Below are 17,343 nucleotides of genomic sequence, written 5' to 3'. Positions count from 1 at the left end.
AGGCTCACTGGTAAGCTCTTAGTTGGCATTTCTAAGTAAACTTTATGCACTGCAAAGCTTTTTAATTTGTCTCCATCAAGTTCATTGTTTCAGACTGGTTTGAAACTGTCAATGAATTGTGAAATCTGATATTTCCCCAACAATTATGAGGTATTTGTAGATTAACTGCAGTTGTAAGAAACAGTGCTGAAATCCTGTAATACAATATAATTGCCAGGAGGAAGCTGATGTTAACACCATCACAACCTTACTCATATTTCCCCATTTGTACATGCAGCTCATCTGTGTGTGTGTGTGTTGTTTCCTGTGTGTTTTTTTTTTCACATATGTGACTTCATCTTCAGTGTTTTAAAATGGAATAGTAGATGCTGTTGTGTCATATATGCTGAGTACATCACTCCTATTATAGGTAAGTACTGATTCTGAAATATGTCTTAGTTGTGGACATACTGACTAGGTCATAAAAATGTCTTTACTGTGGGTCATGGTCAGATTTGAAGGGACAGGTCGTTTAGTCATCAAAACTTCACTTTACTCTTTGTAAATGAGATCCTGGAAAGCTCAGGATCAGTTATGTTCCCATGCCCTCAACAAACAAGTGCCCTGGAGAGTGCTGTCCCCTTGGGGAGGCCAACCATGACCTGCAGTGGAGAGAGTTCACTGCCAAGGCTTCCCCGTGTTCTCCTGGGATGCGGCCCCTCATCACCTACTGCTGGTGGATGGAAAACTGGGCTAAGTTAGATCTGTTAGGAGACAGTGACATAGCTGTGCTCTGTACCCCTGTGTAAGGGGTTTGTGAAGGTAATTTTGCTAGAAGGTGTGTTTGCCATCCTGCTGAGTTTCAAACAAATCTCCTTAGTAAGTTGGAACTCAACTGTATTTTGCCAATAATGGAGATTGGATTCCTGAAAAGTGCTGTAAATGGCAAAACCAAAATTGCTTAGAAGATACAGAGTTAGGAGGAGAAGAGGCATTAAGTACTTTTTACAGCAGTAAACCGTAAGGAATTGTCTTAATTCCAAGACTTGATCAGCATAAAAACTCATACTGATGAAAACCCCCTCCAAACTGGCTCCTTTGTCTACATCTGTTTCCAGGGCACACTTAACTCGTTCTCAAGGGCCCGCCTTCACCGTTATGGACAAAGGCCCACTGTAACTTCAGCCAGAGCCCATTGGAGGAGGACTTCAGCACACTGAGGATGTGGGCTGGGGAAAATGGGATCTAATCTCAGTGCTGATTTGCTCCTTTGCCCAAAGGTCCATGCCTGGGAGGTGTAGATGAGCTGGGGTGTAAACTGGAGAGTTTCAAAAATGTTTTTTCTCCAATGCGGGGAAACCCAGGTTCGATCCCTGGCCTGGGAAGATCCCCTGGAGAAGGAAATGGCAACCCACTCCAGTATTCTTGCCTGAAGAATCCCATGGACGGAGGAGCTTGGTAGGCTACAGTCCACGGGGTCGAAAAGAGTCGGACACGACTGAGTGACTTCACTTTCCACTTAATAGCTATGTGACTGAGTAGATTTCTTAATCTGAGCACCAGTGGCCTCATCTTTGGTTGGACATGACTCCACCTATCTCACCGGGCTCTTAAAAGGAATAAACAACAGATAAGTACCTATCACATCAGATCAGATCAGTCGCTCAGTCGTGTCCGACTCTTTGCGACCCCATAAATCGCAGCACGCCAGGCCTCCCTGTCCATCACCAACTCCTGGAGTTCACACAGACTCACGTCCATCGAGTCAGTGATGCCATCCAGCCATCTCATCCTCTGTTGTCCCCTTCTCCTCCTGCCCCCAATCCCTCCCAGCATCAGAGTCTTTTCCAATGAATCAAGTAGGCATTTATAATGAGTGAAAAAGTTGGCTTAAAACTCAACATTCAGAAAACTAAAAGATCATGGCATCTGGTCCCATCACTTCATGGCAAAACAGTGACAGACTTTATTTTTGGGGGGCTCCAAAATGGTGACTGCAGCCATGAAATTAAGATGCTTGCTCCTTGGAAGAAAAGTTATGACCAACTTAGCATATTAAAAAGCAGAGACATTACTTTGCCAACAAAGGTCCATCTAGTCAAAGCTATGGTTTTTCTAGTAGTCATGTATGGATGTGAGAGTTGGACTGAAAAGAAGGTAAGTGCTGAAGAATTGATGCTTTTGAACTGTGGTTTTGGAGAAGACTCTTGAGAGTCCCTCGGACACCAAGGAGATCCAACCAGTCCATGCTAAAGGAAGTCAGTCCTGATTATTCATTGGAAGGACTGAGGCTGAAGCTGAAACTCCAATACTTTGGCCACCTAATGCGAAGAACTGACTCATTTGAAAAGACCCTGATGCTGGGAAAGATTGAAGGTGGGAAGAGAAGGGGACGACAGAGGATGAGATGGTTGGATGGTATCACCGACTCAATGGAGATAAGTTTGAGTAAACTCTAGGAGTTGGTGATGGACAGGGAGGCCTGGCATGCTGCAGTCCATGGGGTCGCAAAGAGTCGAACACTGCTGAGCAACTGAACTGAACTGACTGATAATGTCTATAATTAGAGTTGATAATGCTTTTTAATAAATCTTAGTTCCATTCTTACACTCCCAAGGGGATCAGAAGGGGCAGCATAAATCAAGGTTATTCTGCTTTGGGGTTATTCAGGTCCTCCCCCAAGATGGTGATATTTTTTGCTGGTGGCCCTCATACTGCAGTTTGAGGTGAGGAAGGTGTTGGTGGGTATCTCCCAAGTCTGGAGAAAGTAGGACCTGGGGAAGCTAAAATCCAGGAGCTTGGTGGGAAGACGACGTTAACAGAAAGTGGATAAGTGGACGTGTGGAACCAGAGGGCGGGAAATTGAAGCCAGGAAGAGGAAGTAACACCAGCTACTGTGTCAGCCCACATACCCAGAGCTGCTTCTCCTCTGTTACCATTTCAGTTCCTTCAGCCTCGTTCAAAGTAGGCCAGATGGACCCTCAGCCTAAGCCCAGCAGCCACAGAGGCCCTAGACCCAAAGCCTGGGTCCATTCTGGGGACTCAGAATTCTGAGTTCAAGCAATGCTGCCCCCTTCTGGGGATTGCTAAAAGCACTGTTAAATTTCTGTGAGAGATCTGTCATTTATCCCTAAGGGGAAGGACCAGTGTCCTCTGCTCATACAGCTGACTTAGGGCTTCCTCAGTCTTGGTCATAGTATTGCGCCCACAACCCTCCAGAGACCCCCAGGGGCTCGTCTGCTGTTGCATCTGGGGAGGGTTGAACAGTTCCATAGCCACTCATCACCCCTTTGCCTCTGTTCATCCAGTCAGTGAGTACTCACCACCAAGTCCCAGACACCCAGGGTCAACAGAAAAGTTAAATACCCAGGAGAACAGAGTGACAAAGGAGACCCAGGTGCATTTCCTGCCCCTGTCCACATCGGGCATCGTGGTAACAGGCTGGACCTAAGGAGAGAAGGGGGACGGGTGGGGACTCTAGGGCCCAAGAGTCAGCCGATGGGAGCATCTGAAGACTGCCTGCATCAGAGCCCTCCCGTGAGCAAAGGAGAGAAGGCTGTGGATGAGTCAGTCCCAGGGATTGATGGAACAGAGGAACCAGATGATCAAGGCAGGAGGAAACAGCTGAGTGGAAGATAGAGCCCAGGCTGCCCGGCTCCTGCTCCCAGAGTTGTTCTTTACACGTCATCCCACACACTGTTTAGACAGAGCAGCGGAGAAGAAACACAGACATCCTGGAGGCTGCCGGGAGGAGGCCAGGGTTGGGAACAGAAGGTCTGTTTATTCTTGGCAGTCCAGTATCCAAGGGGCCCCACTCCCACTTCTGTCCAGACCCCAGTCTGAACTCTCCCAGAGCCTCTTGACTTCTGCCCAACCAGAGAGCGTGGGGCTGGGAGCCATCCCCTGGAACGCTGCGTCCTCCTAGCCCCCAGCTCCCTAGAGGACAGGTCTGAGACTGGATGCTTCTCCCACTTTTTGTCCAGAGACCCTTCTCTCCAGGACCCCTGACTGCCGTGCAGAGTTGGCAGAGCCAGACCTGTCAGGCCTCCCGCCCTTTGGGCCCAGGTCGTCCTGGGAGAGGGCAGAGGACCCCTTGCTCCATCTTCATGTGCTCTTGAACAAGAAAGCTTTTCCTAATGTCTAACCTCCAGCTTTCTTGCTGAAGTTTTAGCCTGTTTCCTCCCATTTCAGGTCTCAAGAAAATGTAACTGCTTCTCTCCCTCTCCCCAAAGTTACACTTGACACAAGGTGGAAATCAGGGCTTCCTGGCCTTGAACTTGCCCTTCCTCTCACTCAGTTTCCTGTGTTTCCTTGTGGAGTGAAAGTGTCATTACCCTCTTGCTATTCACAAGCTCTTCATCCGCTTATTTCAATGGAATTCTCAGAGGGGACGTGCAGAAAAGGCCAGAAGTTCCTCTCATTGACTGCTTCTGTGCCAACCACTGACCCAAGTCCTTATTACACTTTTTTTTGCCCACACCACGTGGCTTGTGGGATATACCCCAACTAGGGATTGAACCTGTGCCCCTGTAGTTGAAGGGTGGAGTCTTAACCCCTGGACCTCCAGGGAAGTCTCCCCACATTTTCTCATTTAGTCTCACAATAGATGAAAATGGTACGAGCCCCCATTTTACAGATGAGGAAACTGAGGTAAGAAAATCTAAAAATTTGTTCAAGTTTACACAGCCAGTAAAATAGGATCCAAGTAGGATTCTGAGATTTAAACCCAGGCCTTCTGATTCAATCACTGGCTGTTTCTTAGTCTTCATGGAGGAGGAAAGAAGGATGTCATTTTTTGAGACCCCTCCCCCTGTTAGGTGTCCGGCAGTGGGGTGTATGCAGTTACGTATATTATCCCATAAGACTCCTGGCAACACTGACTGATGGTTTGCCTTGTTCCCATTTTACAGGTGAGAAAATAGAGGTCCAGAGATAGCTTGCCCAAGAGCCATTCATGCCTCAGCCCAAAACGTGACTCACAAAGTAATTGAGAAAAGTGCGGAATGAACCCAGATTCTAGGAGGCAAGGCTGGCTTTATAAGCTGAAAGTTCCCATCAGGTAATAGGAAGGGGAGATAGCAAGGATTCTCGCGTTCCAAAGGCCCCCACCACCGCCACCATCAGACTGTACTCAGCAGAGTGGCAGAATTACAGAGCTGGATGCGCTATCAGCTGGCTGGCCACTGATATATTTATAAAATGTAAATATATCAGCCGGGAGATGGGGAGGATAGACTAAATCATTGTTCACTAACTGGAATGCATTTCTCAGATTAGCTAACCAGCAGCAGGCCAGAGAGCTCCAAGCTGCCTCCTTGGAGCCAAGCTATGTCCAGTGGCTGGAGACAGGGCCACTGGTATGGGAGGAAGACGTGGAGGGCGCCCAGGGGAAAGGGGAGGAAGCCTTCCCAGCACAGCAGCTCAGGGTGTGTCGGGCCCCACCCCCAGAGGCGGGGCCAGGCTGGGTCCCACCAGCCTCAGCTCCATCCCAGGCGAGGGCAGAGCCAGGGCAGCAGAGAGCTGGGGGCCCTGCTGTCTCCACACAGTGGAGGTACCATGACCTCAACGGTCAGGACACCAGACGTCGCCAGAAGCCCTGCAGCGCTGGCTGGGACAACTCCCTGACACTCGGAGGGGAGCCCAGGCTGGGCAAGCCACATCTGTCACCTACAGTCATGTGAGTAGCTACCTAACCCTAGCCCCCACCCGGCCCCCGGGCCACACCTGGAGACCTCAGCCGCAGGGCCTGAAGAGGCCTTGCACCCAGCCCAAGCCACCCGAGCCTCCATGTTGTGACTGCCAAGAAGTCCCCCCACCCCCAGGGCTGACCCTGCCTTTCTTGCTGCTCTGGTGGAGGTGGGGTGGGAGACTCACTCCCAGCGAAGAGCTGGGAGTGCCAGCCCGCGACTCCAGAGTCCAGGTTTGAAGTCTCAGGTCCCTGAGATCTCCTGGGGTTTGAACAAGTTAACAGTGTGGGGATGAAGGGGAACAGAAACCAGAGGGCCGCTGGAAGGGAAAGATGTTCCCAGCAGAGGGCACTGGGGGACACTGAGAAAGAGGAACCAGGCTGAGGGTAAAGGGGTGCAACGGCCTGGGGGAACTGGGGGAGCTGGGAATAGAAGCGGTAGCATCTCCTGTGCTCAGGGTGGCCTTGAGGCCCTTCGACCCTCTGACCCAGGGGAGGGGGCAGGTAGGAATCCTTCCCTTATTGACTTTGATCCTAGCAACAGCAGCTGCTCCCCTGTTGACAGAAGCAGGAGTTTCCCACAGGGCCCAGGCAGGATACCCCCTCCCTCATCCCCATGATGTGGCGGCAGGGCCAGGGCATGGGAGGACTGGGACAGGTCAGAGCCACGGAAAGGCCAGGCGCTGCCCAGCAGCTCCCCCTCCATCTCTGGGCTCACTTCAGCCCCCCTTGCCCTCCACACTCACTGCCAACCTTCCCCCTCACTCAGCAGCTCTTCCCCTCCTCCAGTTCCCAGGAAAGGCCGGTTGCTAGCTGCTAGCCTGGTGCGGACGTCAAGTTTATGGGCTGGAAGTCCTACCCGGAGGCTGCTCACTGAAGTGTAACCAGCCACAAGGCGGATGGAAGGGAGGTGCTGGGGACAGGGCAACCCCTTGGTGCTGCTAACTCAGTGAGCCCTGCCTCAGACTGACTTCTGCCCCACCCCACCCCCACCCCCACCCCCAATCCTTAGTAACCTACCACTTTTTAAGACACTGATGCCAACCAGCCTGCAAGCATCTGAAGACAGGGATCACTCTCCACTCTCCCACCCCTCCCCACCCAACCCCAGCCCTAGCCCCTAGTCCAGGGCCCGCCCATGGCCCAAAAAAGGCTGTCAGCTGTTGGCTGGCCAGAGGATCACTACACACCAGCCAGACTCCATCCTATCCCTTTAGCTGATTTAGACGCCTCACCTGGTGGAGGCAGGGATGGTCCAAATGCTGTGGGGACGGGTGTGTCTAACCAGAGGCATAAACACAGCTGCCCAGAGAGGGTCAGGCAGGTAACAGAAATGGGGAAAGGGCTGGGTGGGGACTGTGGGGAGCTTTCTGAAGGCAGTGACAGTGCAACTCTAGCTGGTTGCTACTACATAGGCCCTGATTGTTTTTTTTAACCAAAAATATGAATTTTTATGTAAATTTTAATTGGCAATTCATTGGAGGAAAAATGTGTATCAGCAAACAGGATATGGTCCACAGTGCATTGGTCTCCAACCTCTAGATAGCTTCCCTGGTGGTTTAGAGGTAAAGAAATCCGCCTGCCAATGCAGGAGACGCGGGTTCAGTCCCTGACTGGGGAATAGCTCAATAGTTCAATCGAGAAGGGACTAGCTACCCACTCCAGTATTCTGGCCTGGGAAATCCCACTGACAGAGAAGCCTGGTGACCTACAGTCCCTGGGGTCACAAAGAGTCCGACATGACTTAGCGACTAAACAACAACTTGCCGAGAGAGGACAGTGATCTGCAGCCCCATCCTAACTCCAGCCACCCCATCTTCCGTCCAGGCATGCCTGCTGCTGCTCCAGGTCTCCCCCGTCCCCAGGCCCAAGATGACATCCAACAGCACCAGGGAGGTGCCCAGCCCCGTTCCTGCAGGGGCCCTGGGGCTCTCCCTGGCCCTGGCAAGCCTCATCGTCGCTGCCAACCTGCTCCTGGCCGTGGGTATCGCCGGGGACCGCCGCCTGCGCAGCCCGCCCGCTGGCTGCTTCTTCCTGAGTCTTCTGCTGGCAGGGCTGCTCACGGGGCTGGCGCTGCCCGCGCTGCCCGTCCTATGGAGCCAGAGCCGCCGGGGCTACTGGTCCTGCCTCTTCCTCTACTTGGCTCCCAACTTCTGCTTCCTCTCCCTGCTCGCCAACCTCCTACTGGTGCACGGGGAGCGCTACATGGCCGTGCTGCGGCCCCTGCGGCCCCGTGGGAGCATGCGGCTGGCCCTGCTCCTCACCTGGGCTGCCCCCTTGCTCTTTGCCAGCCTGCCTGCCCTGGGCTGGAACCACTGGGCCCCTGGTGGCAACTGCAGCTCCCAGGCCGTCTTCCCAGCCCCCTACCTCTACCTCGAAATCTATGGGCTCCTGCTGCCGGCTGTGGGCGCGGCCGCCCTCCTCTCGGTCCGCGTGCTGGTCACTGCGCACCGCCAGCTGCAGGACATCCGCCGGCTGGAGCGGGCCGTGTGCCGCGGGGCGCCCTCGGCCCTGGCCCGAGCCCTCACCTGGCGGCAGGCCAGGGCACAGGCCGGGGCCACGTTGCTCTTCGGGCTGTGCTGGGGGCCCTACGTGGCCACCCTGCTGCTCTCTGTCCTGGCCTTTGAGCAGCGCCCGCCACTAGGGCCCGGAACTCTGCTGTCCCTCATCTCACTGGGCAGCGCCAGTGCGGCGGCCGTGCCCGTGGCCATGGGGCTGGGTGATCAGCGCTATACAGGCCCCTGGAGGGTGGCCGCCCAGAAGTGGCTCCGGATGCTGCGGGGCAGACCGCAGAGCAGTCCTGGTCCCAGCACCGCCTACCATACCAGCAGCCAAAGCAGCGTGGACCTTGACTTGAACTAGAGGGAGGGCCTCTGCTCATTCCAATTAGAAGCATCCATCCATCTTGGCTCCCAAGCCCGTCTCCACATGTCCCCACAGATCTGGATCATGGATCAGAGAGTGTCCCTGTATGACCCCACTCTGACTGAATAAAGCTCCCTTGGCCCAGGTGATGGTTATCTCATTCTGTGTCTTAGCCAAGGAGGGACAGGTGAACAGCTGGGGAAAGAACCTAGAGGATCCAGGGAGATTCCATGTCTTAGCCAGGGAGGGACAGGTGAACAGCTGGGGAAAGAACCTAGAGGATCCAGGGAGATTCCATGTCTCAGCCAGGGAGGGACAGGTGAACAGCTGGGGAAAGAACCTAGAGGATATATATCCAGGGAGATTCCTGGTAGGCAGGCAGTTGTAGGTGAGGGCGGTGAGTTGAGGAACCCTGAAATCCAGCAGAGGGGGAGGGTAGCAACACCCTGACATGCCCCTCACTGGTTCCTCCTCACGTCCAGCCACAAAATCCACACAGACACGTCTCTGGGAAGTATATTTTATTTACATTTTTAAAATCTGTTAACTAACATCTCTTTCTCCTTTCCACCCCCAGAGACTTGGGAAGGGAAAGAACGGGAACTTCAAAGACCTACTCTCCACATACAAACACACACCCCCATGGCTCACACCAGCAAAGGAAGTGAAAGAGAAAGAGGTCTGAACCTCCCTCTGAAGTATCCGCCAGGTCTGGGTGAGAGGGAGGGAGGGGGGGAAGGAGGAGCCCGAGGGGTGGGTTTCTTAAGAAAAGGAAGAGACAGAGAGGGAGCAAGTCAGTTTGAAGGGGTTGGAAAGTAGTCCGAGGCCCCTCCCCTCCTCTTCCCTCCTACCCGACCGCCTCTGCTGTGGGGGGTCTCCCTGCGCCCCCTCCACACCAGACACAAAGCAGACGCTGCAGCTGTTAGCGGTCAGGTCTCTGGACACAAAATACTTTTGCTTTGTGGTCTCCTGACGTGGTCACCACCAAGGAGGCATCTCTGTGGACAGAAAGCACGGTTGGAAAGGACTGGAGAACCTAAGGCCCACCCCAAGCCCACCACCCAGGGGCCCTTTGGGGGGCTCTTCCAGTGTATCCTCAACTCTAGACTGCTAGTGCCTGGCGCTGGGCTCACCAGCCCACATCCGGTGAACACTCCTGAAGCCAGCCATCAGCCTGAGGATCAGGGGAGAGCTGCCCGCATGGGGGAGGCAGTCCCAGCCCCTGAGCCCGAGAGTGAGATGAGAGGCCACACCATCAACAGAGGACAACTCCCACAGGCCCCCAGCACGGCTGCCTAGGCAGGCCCAGGCCTTGGGTCCCAGCTTCCTTTAGCAGCCCTCCCACACTTTAAGAGCCCCACATGCTGCTCTCACCTTTCAAATACGCAGAGACCCTAGCCCATGCCAAATCCACTTACTTGCTGAGGGCAAAGTCCAGGATCTCGGCCGTGTGGCCCCGGTAGTCAGTAAGCAGGCGGCCAGTCCGAGCATCCCAGAGGCGCACGATGCCATCCAGGCTGCAAGTGTAAACCACGGCGGTGCCTGCCTCCCACAGCAGCTGCACAATGCCCGACTGCAGAAGGGTACACAGGAGCGAGGTGCGTCATGGGCCTCTGCTCCCAACTCTCAAGGAGGGAGGAGGGGATGATGGACCATAGGAAGGACTAGGCAGGAGCCATGTCTGCGGCAGATGCTCCCAGAGAACCTGGGCTTCCCCACAGCCTGTACCTGGTGCTGACACTGGTGCCTGAGGGTCTGTGTGGACAGGTCATAGATGGCCAAGGTCCCATCCAGGTAGCCAACAGCTGCCAGAGGCATCCTGGCAGAAGAGAGCATCATGAAGGCTCATGGGGGGACCTGCACTTGGCGCCCTCTGTCCTCCCTAGTCCCCAGCCCCCTCCCCCAAGCCCCCTGCTCATGTGTCCAGGCTGAGGCCGCGCTCACACTCACACACTGCAGAAGCCCAAGGACTCCACGGAGTTGGACTCACTCTCCTCCCCTTCTCCCAGGCTCGGCTGGGAGGCCACAGTCTCAGGTCTGAAAACGCCCACCACCTATGAGCCAGAGGAGAGGATCAGAAGAGGGCCTGGAAACATGATTCTCCAGTAAGAGAAGAAAGGCACTGGGGCAAGGAGGCTGACTGAAGAAAAAGAAGAAACGGAGATGCGGAAAGCAGAGGGCCCCACAGCCAGACTTCCAGGTCCCACTCACCTTGCCGGTGGTGGCACTGACAAGCTTGGCCTGGCAGTCCACAGAGCCAGTGAGGATCAGGCTGCCATCCTGGTTGGTGGCGACACAGGTCAGAGGGCCCTGGTGACCCTCGGTCCCTAGGATGAAGCAGGGAGGAAGTCAGGCTTCATCCTGACCCAGGTCTTGGCCCTTTCCCCACAAAAGCCTAGGTTAACACCTTCGCCACCTCCAGTACCTTTTAGTACGTGGATAGAGTTTCCCTGCTTCAGGTCCCAAATCCTGATGGTGCCATCTTCATAGCCAACTACAGCTCGCTTCCCTGAAGGATCAGAGATGCAGGTGAAGAGACGACAACCAGCACAGACACACCAGCACATCAGGCAAGAGAAGAGAGAGGCAGGCAAGGAAGCGAGGGAACAGACAGTGCCCCAGGGAAGACCCAGTTCCAGGTGAGAAAGGGGAAGCTGTTTGCTCTGGTCCTGGGAGGTCACTGCTCTCAACAGCAGACCTCGGAGTTTGCTGATCATGGCCCAGGAGGGTGCCAGGCATGTGTGGAACCCAGACCCCACCTGTCTACACTCAGGAATGCCGCTCTCACCATCAGGGAGGACTCGGCCACAGGTGGCCGGGCAGTTGGGGCCCTGGAAGGTCTTGCAGTCACCAGTCGGAACCTTCCACATCCAGGTGTTGCCATCAGCCGTGCCCGCCAGGAGGACAGGTGCCCGAGGGTGCCACTCCATCCACTGGGCAGGGACAAAGGCTCAACAAGGGTTCCCCTCAGCCCATCTCACCTAGGAGTCTGCCCCCAGAACCCCACCAAGCTCTCCCTGCTTCCGAGTCAGTGGGGACATCCCAGGGGACAGGCCCAGACACTCCTGCTGTCCCCTGGGAGAGCACTGGCTCAGAGCTGGCTTGATCCGTTCAAGGTGGTATGGGCCCCCGAGTTCTCCCCACTCCACCCGGCCCTCAGAGTTGAATCCCACTGTGACAATCTCACCTCTAGATCTCCTGCTTCAAAAGACCAGACCTCCTCCTTTGTGTCCACCTGCCACACTTTTAAAAGACCACTCATGTCTCCTGTGGCCACTAGGGTAGAGTCATGGCTGAAACCAGCACAAGTCACAGAGTCTTTATGGCCTGCAGAGAGTGGGCAGAAAGAGAAGAGAATGTCAGGGAACCTGGTGCTGGGGATACAGGACCCAGGTATCCGGCCCCCAGAAAGTACCAGCTGGGAAAAAAAGGATGAGTCCCCACAAAACAGGCAACCAAACTCAGAGCTGCTGCAGAAGCCCACTGCAGCAACCCCCAGCTCTCCCCAGGCAAAACACTACTGGGCCCCCACTTGACCATGTGTAGCCCAGACCTATGTCTTTCCCATTCTGTCCGCACCTCTGCCTGAAATATCCACAGCCTCCTTCCCACCCCCATTCTCCGCCACTAGTGTCGCCTCCTCCAGGTCTTTCCCTGACTCCCTCGGCCATTCAGTGTCTCCCTCCCCCACACCCACAAAAGACTAGGATATTCTTTGGGGCTCTTGGGCCAAGCATAGAGCTGGCAAAACAGGGGTCAATAAATGGCTGCTGGATGCATAACCACTGCAGGCCAGCCCCCTAAGACCTCCAAAGAGGCAGGACTTCACCGAGCTCCCTCACCTGCACACTCAAAGAGCAGTTCCCCATCGCTGAGCCTCCACACAAAGGCTTTGTCGTCTTCACCTCCTGTCACTGCCAAGGTGTTGGTCTTGGGGTCCAAGCTCACACAGAACACTGATGCTGTCCCAAGAGATATTCCAAGAGTAAGGAAGTGGGGATCCCACCTAGAGTCCTGTCCTTCAGGACCTTTGGGGAGCCCACCCCCCTTCCACCTAAAGCAACATGTCTTTCTTCCTGGAAAAGAAGGGTGCATTCAAGCTCTTCTAAGTTTCAAGCATTCGGTTGTTGGAGAAGTCCCTCCCCAGGACACATCGCTCTCCTGTACTCTTTCTTCCATTCACCCCACATTTCTGTGGTGGACAAGAGGAGGGAACGAGTGTAGGGCTTACAGTTCTCAGAGTGGGATGCCACCAGGTTGGGGGCTGAGTGAGGAAAGCCTGCGTTACTGGTTCCTTATCAAGAGTTAATATTTAAGAGGATTATCCAAAAGATGATCTAAAAGGTACTATTACCCCTAATTCAGAGTAAAGGAACTTTTATCAATGACAACTTTTTAAAAGGAAACTAAAGCCCAGAGACGTCAATAAAGATCATAAACAACCAAGTAGCAGAGACAGGATTTGAATCCAAGTGTGTCTCAACTGACTCCAGGAGCCAACAGCTCCTCCATCACAAAGGCAACATTTTCCCACCACTACATGGCGGATGATGTGCAAATGTCCACCTGGACTGAACTTAGGACAGCTCTCCCCAGGGACCTACCAGAATGCAATGCAAAAGTGACCTCGCTGTCGTCGGGGCCCTCCATGCTGCCGACCACCCCTTCCTGGGGTTCCAGGACCCAGCCCTCCTCGTTGCCCTCTTCTTCTTCCTCTTCCTCGAAGTCCACATCTTCCATCTCCTGGACCAGATCGTCTGCTTTGGGGAGAGGGTTAACAGACGGTGTGCGGCAGGCGGGAAGAGGGATGGCAAGTGTGGGGAGGCCCGAGGCTGGGGTGGTCATGTGGCGAGAGGGCAAGGTGAGGTCAGACAGGAGGGGTGAAGCGGGGGGTGAGAGGCGGCAGGGAGGAGGGGGCGTGCAGAACGGAGGACCGGAGAGCTCTGAGGACCTGGGGTTGGCCAGAGACCGTGTGGGAAGGGAGGGCCGAGGGAATGATGGGAAGGGGGTGTGTGAGGGGAAGGGCCAGGGGAGGCGTCAGGGGAACCCCCACCCCGGGCCAGGCCTGAAAATTAAGTGTGGGGTTGGGGGAGAGGGGAAGGGCGAAGGAGGTAGGTAGGAATGACAGGTGAGGTGGGGTGGGGTGGGGTGGGGTAGGGAGCAGAGGGGGGAAAACCCGGGGTCAAAGGCCAGGGGTAAGAGCCTCTTGTCCCATGGCCTGAGGATCCGCAGCTCTTACCCGGGTCCGGCGGACCAGGATCCAGTTCTACCACCTCGATAATCTCTTCATCACCATGGAAGCTTAGAGTCTCCAACGGGGGGGTGTCAGCAGCGGCCCCGCTCTCGGATTCGGACTCCATGCGGCGCAAGCGGCGGACCCACTTCTCTGGGCCCAAACGCCTCCCAGAGTCAGCTCTGCGCGACGACGCGGAACTCGAGCCCCTCCTCCCGGGAGGAAGTAGGCGTAGGCGACTCCCCGGCAGGGAGAGCGACGGCCTCTTGACCAATAGCGAAAGGGGTGGACCGGCTGAGTCACCAATCACAAGGCAAAAGTGGGAGACGAGGCCGAGGCGTGGCGAGGAGAACCCAAACTCCGCCCAACCTGACTCCGCCCCCAACAGGAGGGAAACAAGCGAGCGTGCGCGCTTCCGGGGCTCTCCTGGGAAGAGTAGTTCTCCTGGGTCCGCTGCTTGGGCTTCTGGGAGTTGTAGTTTCTGATCTGTAGGCCGGACGGATACAGCGGGAGAGGCCCCTTACGCAAACTACAATTCCCAGCGGGGACTGCGGTGAAGGGGGGGTGGGATTGGGATCTGAACATGGCGGCGGTGGTAGCTGCTACGGCGCTGAAGGGCCGGGGGGCGAGAAATGCCCGCGTCCTCCGGGGTAAGGAGAGGGACCCCGGGGAGGGCAGGACTGGAGGGGATACCCTTTTTTTCACATCCCGCTAAGCTGTAGCAGGAGTTCAGGGCTGTCGATTGCTGTCCGCATCCCTCTGCAGGATTTTAAAGAGTCTGGGGGCTAAAAGGTGCTCTTTAAAAGTCAACCAGTCCATCCCTCAGCCTACGACACCTCTGGGGTCTTGCACGGAAAGGGAGCCTCAAGGAAGCCTTTTAGACTCCCGCGCTCCAGGTGTTTAACACTCACCGCAGTGCAGAGGAAAAGAGCCCTGGGCTTCTGGAGGCTTGGGTTCTAGCCCCGGATAATTAGCAGTTTGACCTTGGGCGAAGCAATTCGTCTCTTGGGGCTTCAGTTTCCTCTTCTATAAAGTGAGGGGATGGAGTAGAATACCTTTAAGCTCCCCCTCCAGTGCTAACATTCTGCAGTTTGCAAGCCATGTCTCGGATTTTCTTTCATACGTCTCACGCGAGCCCCACTGCAGTCCCTTCACATCCTGAGGTCTGAGGAGATGAAGAACAGCGAAGCTTGCTCTCCCGGCACCAGGGTGATGAGCCCGCAGTGACGTGGAAGCGGCTTTCAAAGGTGCCACCTCGATGGCGATTTTCCCATTTCCCTCTGGACTCTCCCAGGCACCTGTTACTCCAAACTGCAGTCACTCCCCTTCCTCAGATCTCAACCACTCTTCCCTAGGCTTTCTTCTCTTCTCTTAGCTGACCTTCTTTGCCTCCATTCACAGGGATTCTCTCAGGAGCCACTGCTAACAAGGCTTCCCAGAACAGGAGTCGGGCACTGCAAAGCCACAGCTCCCCAGAGTGCAAGGAGGAGCCTGAGCCCCTCTCCCCTGAGCTGGAATACATCCCCAGAAAGAGGGGCAAGAACCCCATGAAAGCTGTGGGACTAGCCTGGTAAGTTTTAACTAACTCTTTGCCCACCAATGGGGAGTGGCACCAGGGGCGGGTGGGACCCACAAACTTCTCCAAGTGTCAGGTGATGAACTGAATCCAGGGTTGCCGGGACAGAATGGCTGGGTGTGAGGACTGGAACCTCAGAGGACTGGAGCAGGGGAGGGAGGTGGCAAAGTCTGAACTGGAGAGAGAGTGGGTTTTCTGTGCGCTGAGCTGAGCTAATCTGATTCAGATTTCGGTCTATGACCTCATCCTCTCTTTTGGGAGCTTGGGGCAGGACCCAATTGAGGTTTTAATTGAGATCATGCAAGATTATGTTAGTTATACAGTAGCAGCACCTGTAAGATGTTCAGTGCATTGTTATTTGGATTTGATTCTGATCTTAATACATTGTTGTTCAGTCGCTCAGTCGTGTCCGAGTCTTTGCAACCCCATGGACTGGAGCTTGCCAGGCTTGAGCAGTATTAAAAGCAGGGAGAAATTAATTTTTTTTTCCGGCACCCGAGGTGTGCCAGTCCTTTACTGTGTATTGTTTTAGTCTTTCTGAGATAAATAGGACATCCCTATTTTACAGAGGAGGGAACTGAGGCTCAGAGCTGGGTTTTCACCAGGTCTTATAACTCCACGCCCTTTCCCCACGCCAAGTGCCTCCCACATAGCAGTTGCTCATGTTAAGGAGAATCAGGGATGGGGTGTGGGGCAGTTTAGGCAGAGGGAACTTTTGCCAAGACTTGGAGAGGGAAAGAGGATGGGCTGTCCGGAGAACCCTGCACAGTTGTTAGGGCAGGCTGGCAGGGCTCATGCTAAGGAGTGTCAGACTAAAGGGAAAAAGAATGACAAGGTGGGCAGAGACCCAACCACAAGGCCTTTTGTGCTGTGCCTAGAGTTTGGTGGACTTGGCCGGGAAGTGATGGAGAGCTGTTGCGGGGTTTTGAGCAGGGCAGTGGCAGGATCCGATTCGCGCGGAGCCTTCCAGCAGCCAGCACTGAGGCTGAATAAATGCGAGTAGCATTACAGTGTTGGTGCAGTTGATGAAGCTGGAATGAGGTTCTGCCCAGCTCCTCTGGCTGAGGCTTGGCCCCTCCCCAAATCCCACGCACATCTCCCCACCCCTAGGGCCATCGGCTTCCCCTGTGGTATCCTCCTCTTCATCCTCACCAAGCGGGAAGTGGACAAGGACCGTTTGAAGCAGATGAAGGCTCGGCAGAACATGCGGGCATCCAACACGGGCGAGTATGAGAGCCAGAGGTTCAGGGCCTCCTCCCGTCATGCCCCATCTCCTGAAGCTGGGTCGGGGGTGCAGTCCTGAGGAGCACTGCAGCCCTCCCCTAAACTCTATTGACTGTGGCCTACAGACTGTCCAGTCCTTTCTGGTCCTTGCCTCTGAGGCCCACCAGAGGGCGCACGAAGCCCAGGCTCCTGCCAGCCCCATTCCTCCTGAAAACCCAGCCAAAGGCAAATAAAGTTACCGAGTGTCTGAGTGGAAAGGAACCCGGACTGGGTTTGTGAGTCCCCTGGGATGGGAGGGGCACAGGGTGGGGTTGGTTACTCCTGTGTACTCCCTCTCACAGAAGCCTCAGTGTTCTAGGCTGAATAGTTGGGGAAACCACAGAGACTTAAGTACAAGCCTAGGCTCAGGCCCTGGGGAGTGAGCCCTCAGAGCTGCTGGCCAGGAGGGTGGGGTTCCACTCAGACTCAAAGAGGGTGTTCAGGGTGTGGAGTTTTTCAAAGACACTTAATCTCAGCTGAGTCCAAATGACTCAACCTCTCTGGGCCTCAGTTTCCTCGTTTGTAAGAGGGATTGAACTAGTGATTTCTAAGGCAGGAGTTCTAAACCTGAACACTGTGGTCCATTCCCACCCCGACCCCCACAGGCAAAACTGTGTGTACACATAGAGCTTTGAGGGGAAGACCGTTTATAGCTCTCGTGTGCTTTTGTGAAGGGTCTGTGATTCACAAAAGGTCATGTGCTATGAATCTGAGCAGTGCCTGCCAGACCTGGGGTTGAGC

The 17,343-nt window shown here is 54.8% G+C and overlaps 3 protein-coding genes across 8 annotated transcripts in view; 2 read left to right on the top strand and 1 right to left on the bottom strand.

Annotated features, from left to right (window-relative positions):
* The first annotated feature begins 5,387 nt into the window (after positions 1 to 5,387).
* Positions 5,388 to 8,706, top strand: GPBAR1 (G protein-coupled bile acid receptor 1). Of its 4 annotated transcripts, none has more exons than XM_070386841.1 (3): positions 5,388 to 5,656; positions 6,455 to 6,545; positions 7,493 to 8,706. In XM_070386841.1, exon 3 carries the CDS (start codon positions 7,538 to 7,540, stop codon positions 8,525 to 8,527), a length of 990 nt encoding a protein of 329 aa, XP_070242942.1. In that variant the 5' UTR covers positions 5,388 to 5,656; positions 6,455 to 6,545; positions 7,493 to 7,537; the 3' UTR covers positions 8,528 to 8,706. The 4 variants fall into 4 exon arrangements, with proteins under 4 accessions (XP_070242942.1, XP_070242934.1, XP_070242932.1 ...); XM_070386833.1 differs by having other exon boundaries at positions 6,455 to 6,575; XM_070386831.1 differs by having other exon boundaries at positions 6,455 to 6,614.
* Positions 8,707 to 9,036: 330 nt separating this feature from the next.
* Positions 9,037 to 13,969, bottom strand: AAMP (angio associated migratory cell protein). 2 transcript variants are annotated; one of them, XM_005889644.3, is made up of 11 exons: positions 13,770 to 13,969; positions 13,135 to 13,290; positions 12,373 to 12,492; positions 11,718 to 11,857; positions 11,319 to 11,463; positions 10,956 to 11,039; positions 10,742 to 10,857; positions 10,481 to 10,584; positions 10,259 to 10,349; positions 9,949 to 10,103; positions 9,037 to 9,528 (listed from the first exon to the last, which is right to left on the bottom strand). In XM_005889644.3, the coding sequence occupies exons 1-11, from the start codon at positions 13,888 to 13,890 to the stop codon at positions 9,453 to 9,455; spliced, it is 1,308 nt and encodes a 435-aa protein (XP_005889706.1). In that variant the 5' UTR covers positions 13,891 to 13,969; the 3' UTR covers positions 9,037 to 9,452. The 2 variants fall into 2 exon arrangements, with proteins under 2 accessions (XP_005889706.1, XP_005889707.1); XM_005889645.3 differs by having other exon boundaries at positions 13,135 to 13,287.
* A 333-nt stretch (positions 13,970 to 14,302) lies between these two features.
* PNKD (PNKD metallo-beta-lactamase domain containing) overlaps positions 14,303 to 17,343 on the top strand; it is a 72,971-nt gene continuing 69,930 nt past the window's right edge. Inside the window, exons 1-3 of one of the 2 annotated variants that reach the window (XM_070386824.1) lie at positions 14,303 to 14,413; positions 15,165 to 15,333; positions 16,450 to 16,824. In XM_070386824.1, coding sequence (XP_070242925.1) covers positions 14,347 to 14,413; positions 15,165 to 15,333; positions 16,450 to 16,642 — 429 coding nt within the window. In that variant the 5' untranslated portion in view covers positions 14,303 to 14,346 and the 3' untranslated portion in view covers positions 16,643 to 16,824. Of the gene's footprint in view, positions 14,414 to 15,164; positions 15,334 to 16,449; positions 16,825 to 17,343 lie in introns of those variants that run through there. The other variant, XM_005889647.2, reaches the window with a different exon arrangement.

The sequence above is a fragment of the Bos mutus genome, chromosome 2 (assembly GCF_027580195.1).
Source record: "Bos mutus isolate GX-2022 chromosome 2, NWIPB_WYAK_1.1, whole genome shotgun sequence".
Taxonomy (NCBI): Eukaryota; Metazoa; Chordata; class Mammalia; order Artiodactyla; family Bovidae; genus Bos; species Bos mutus.
Note: the sequence above shows the minus strand (reverse complement) of the source record. Positions and strands in the feature narration are given on the sequence as shown.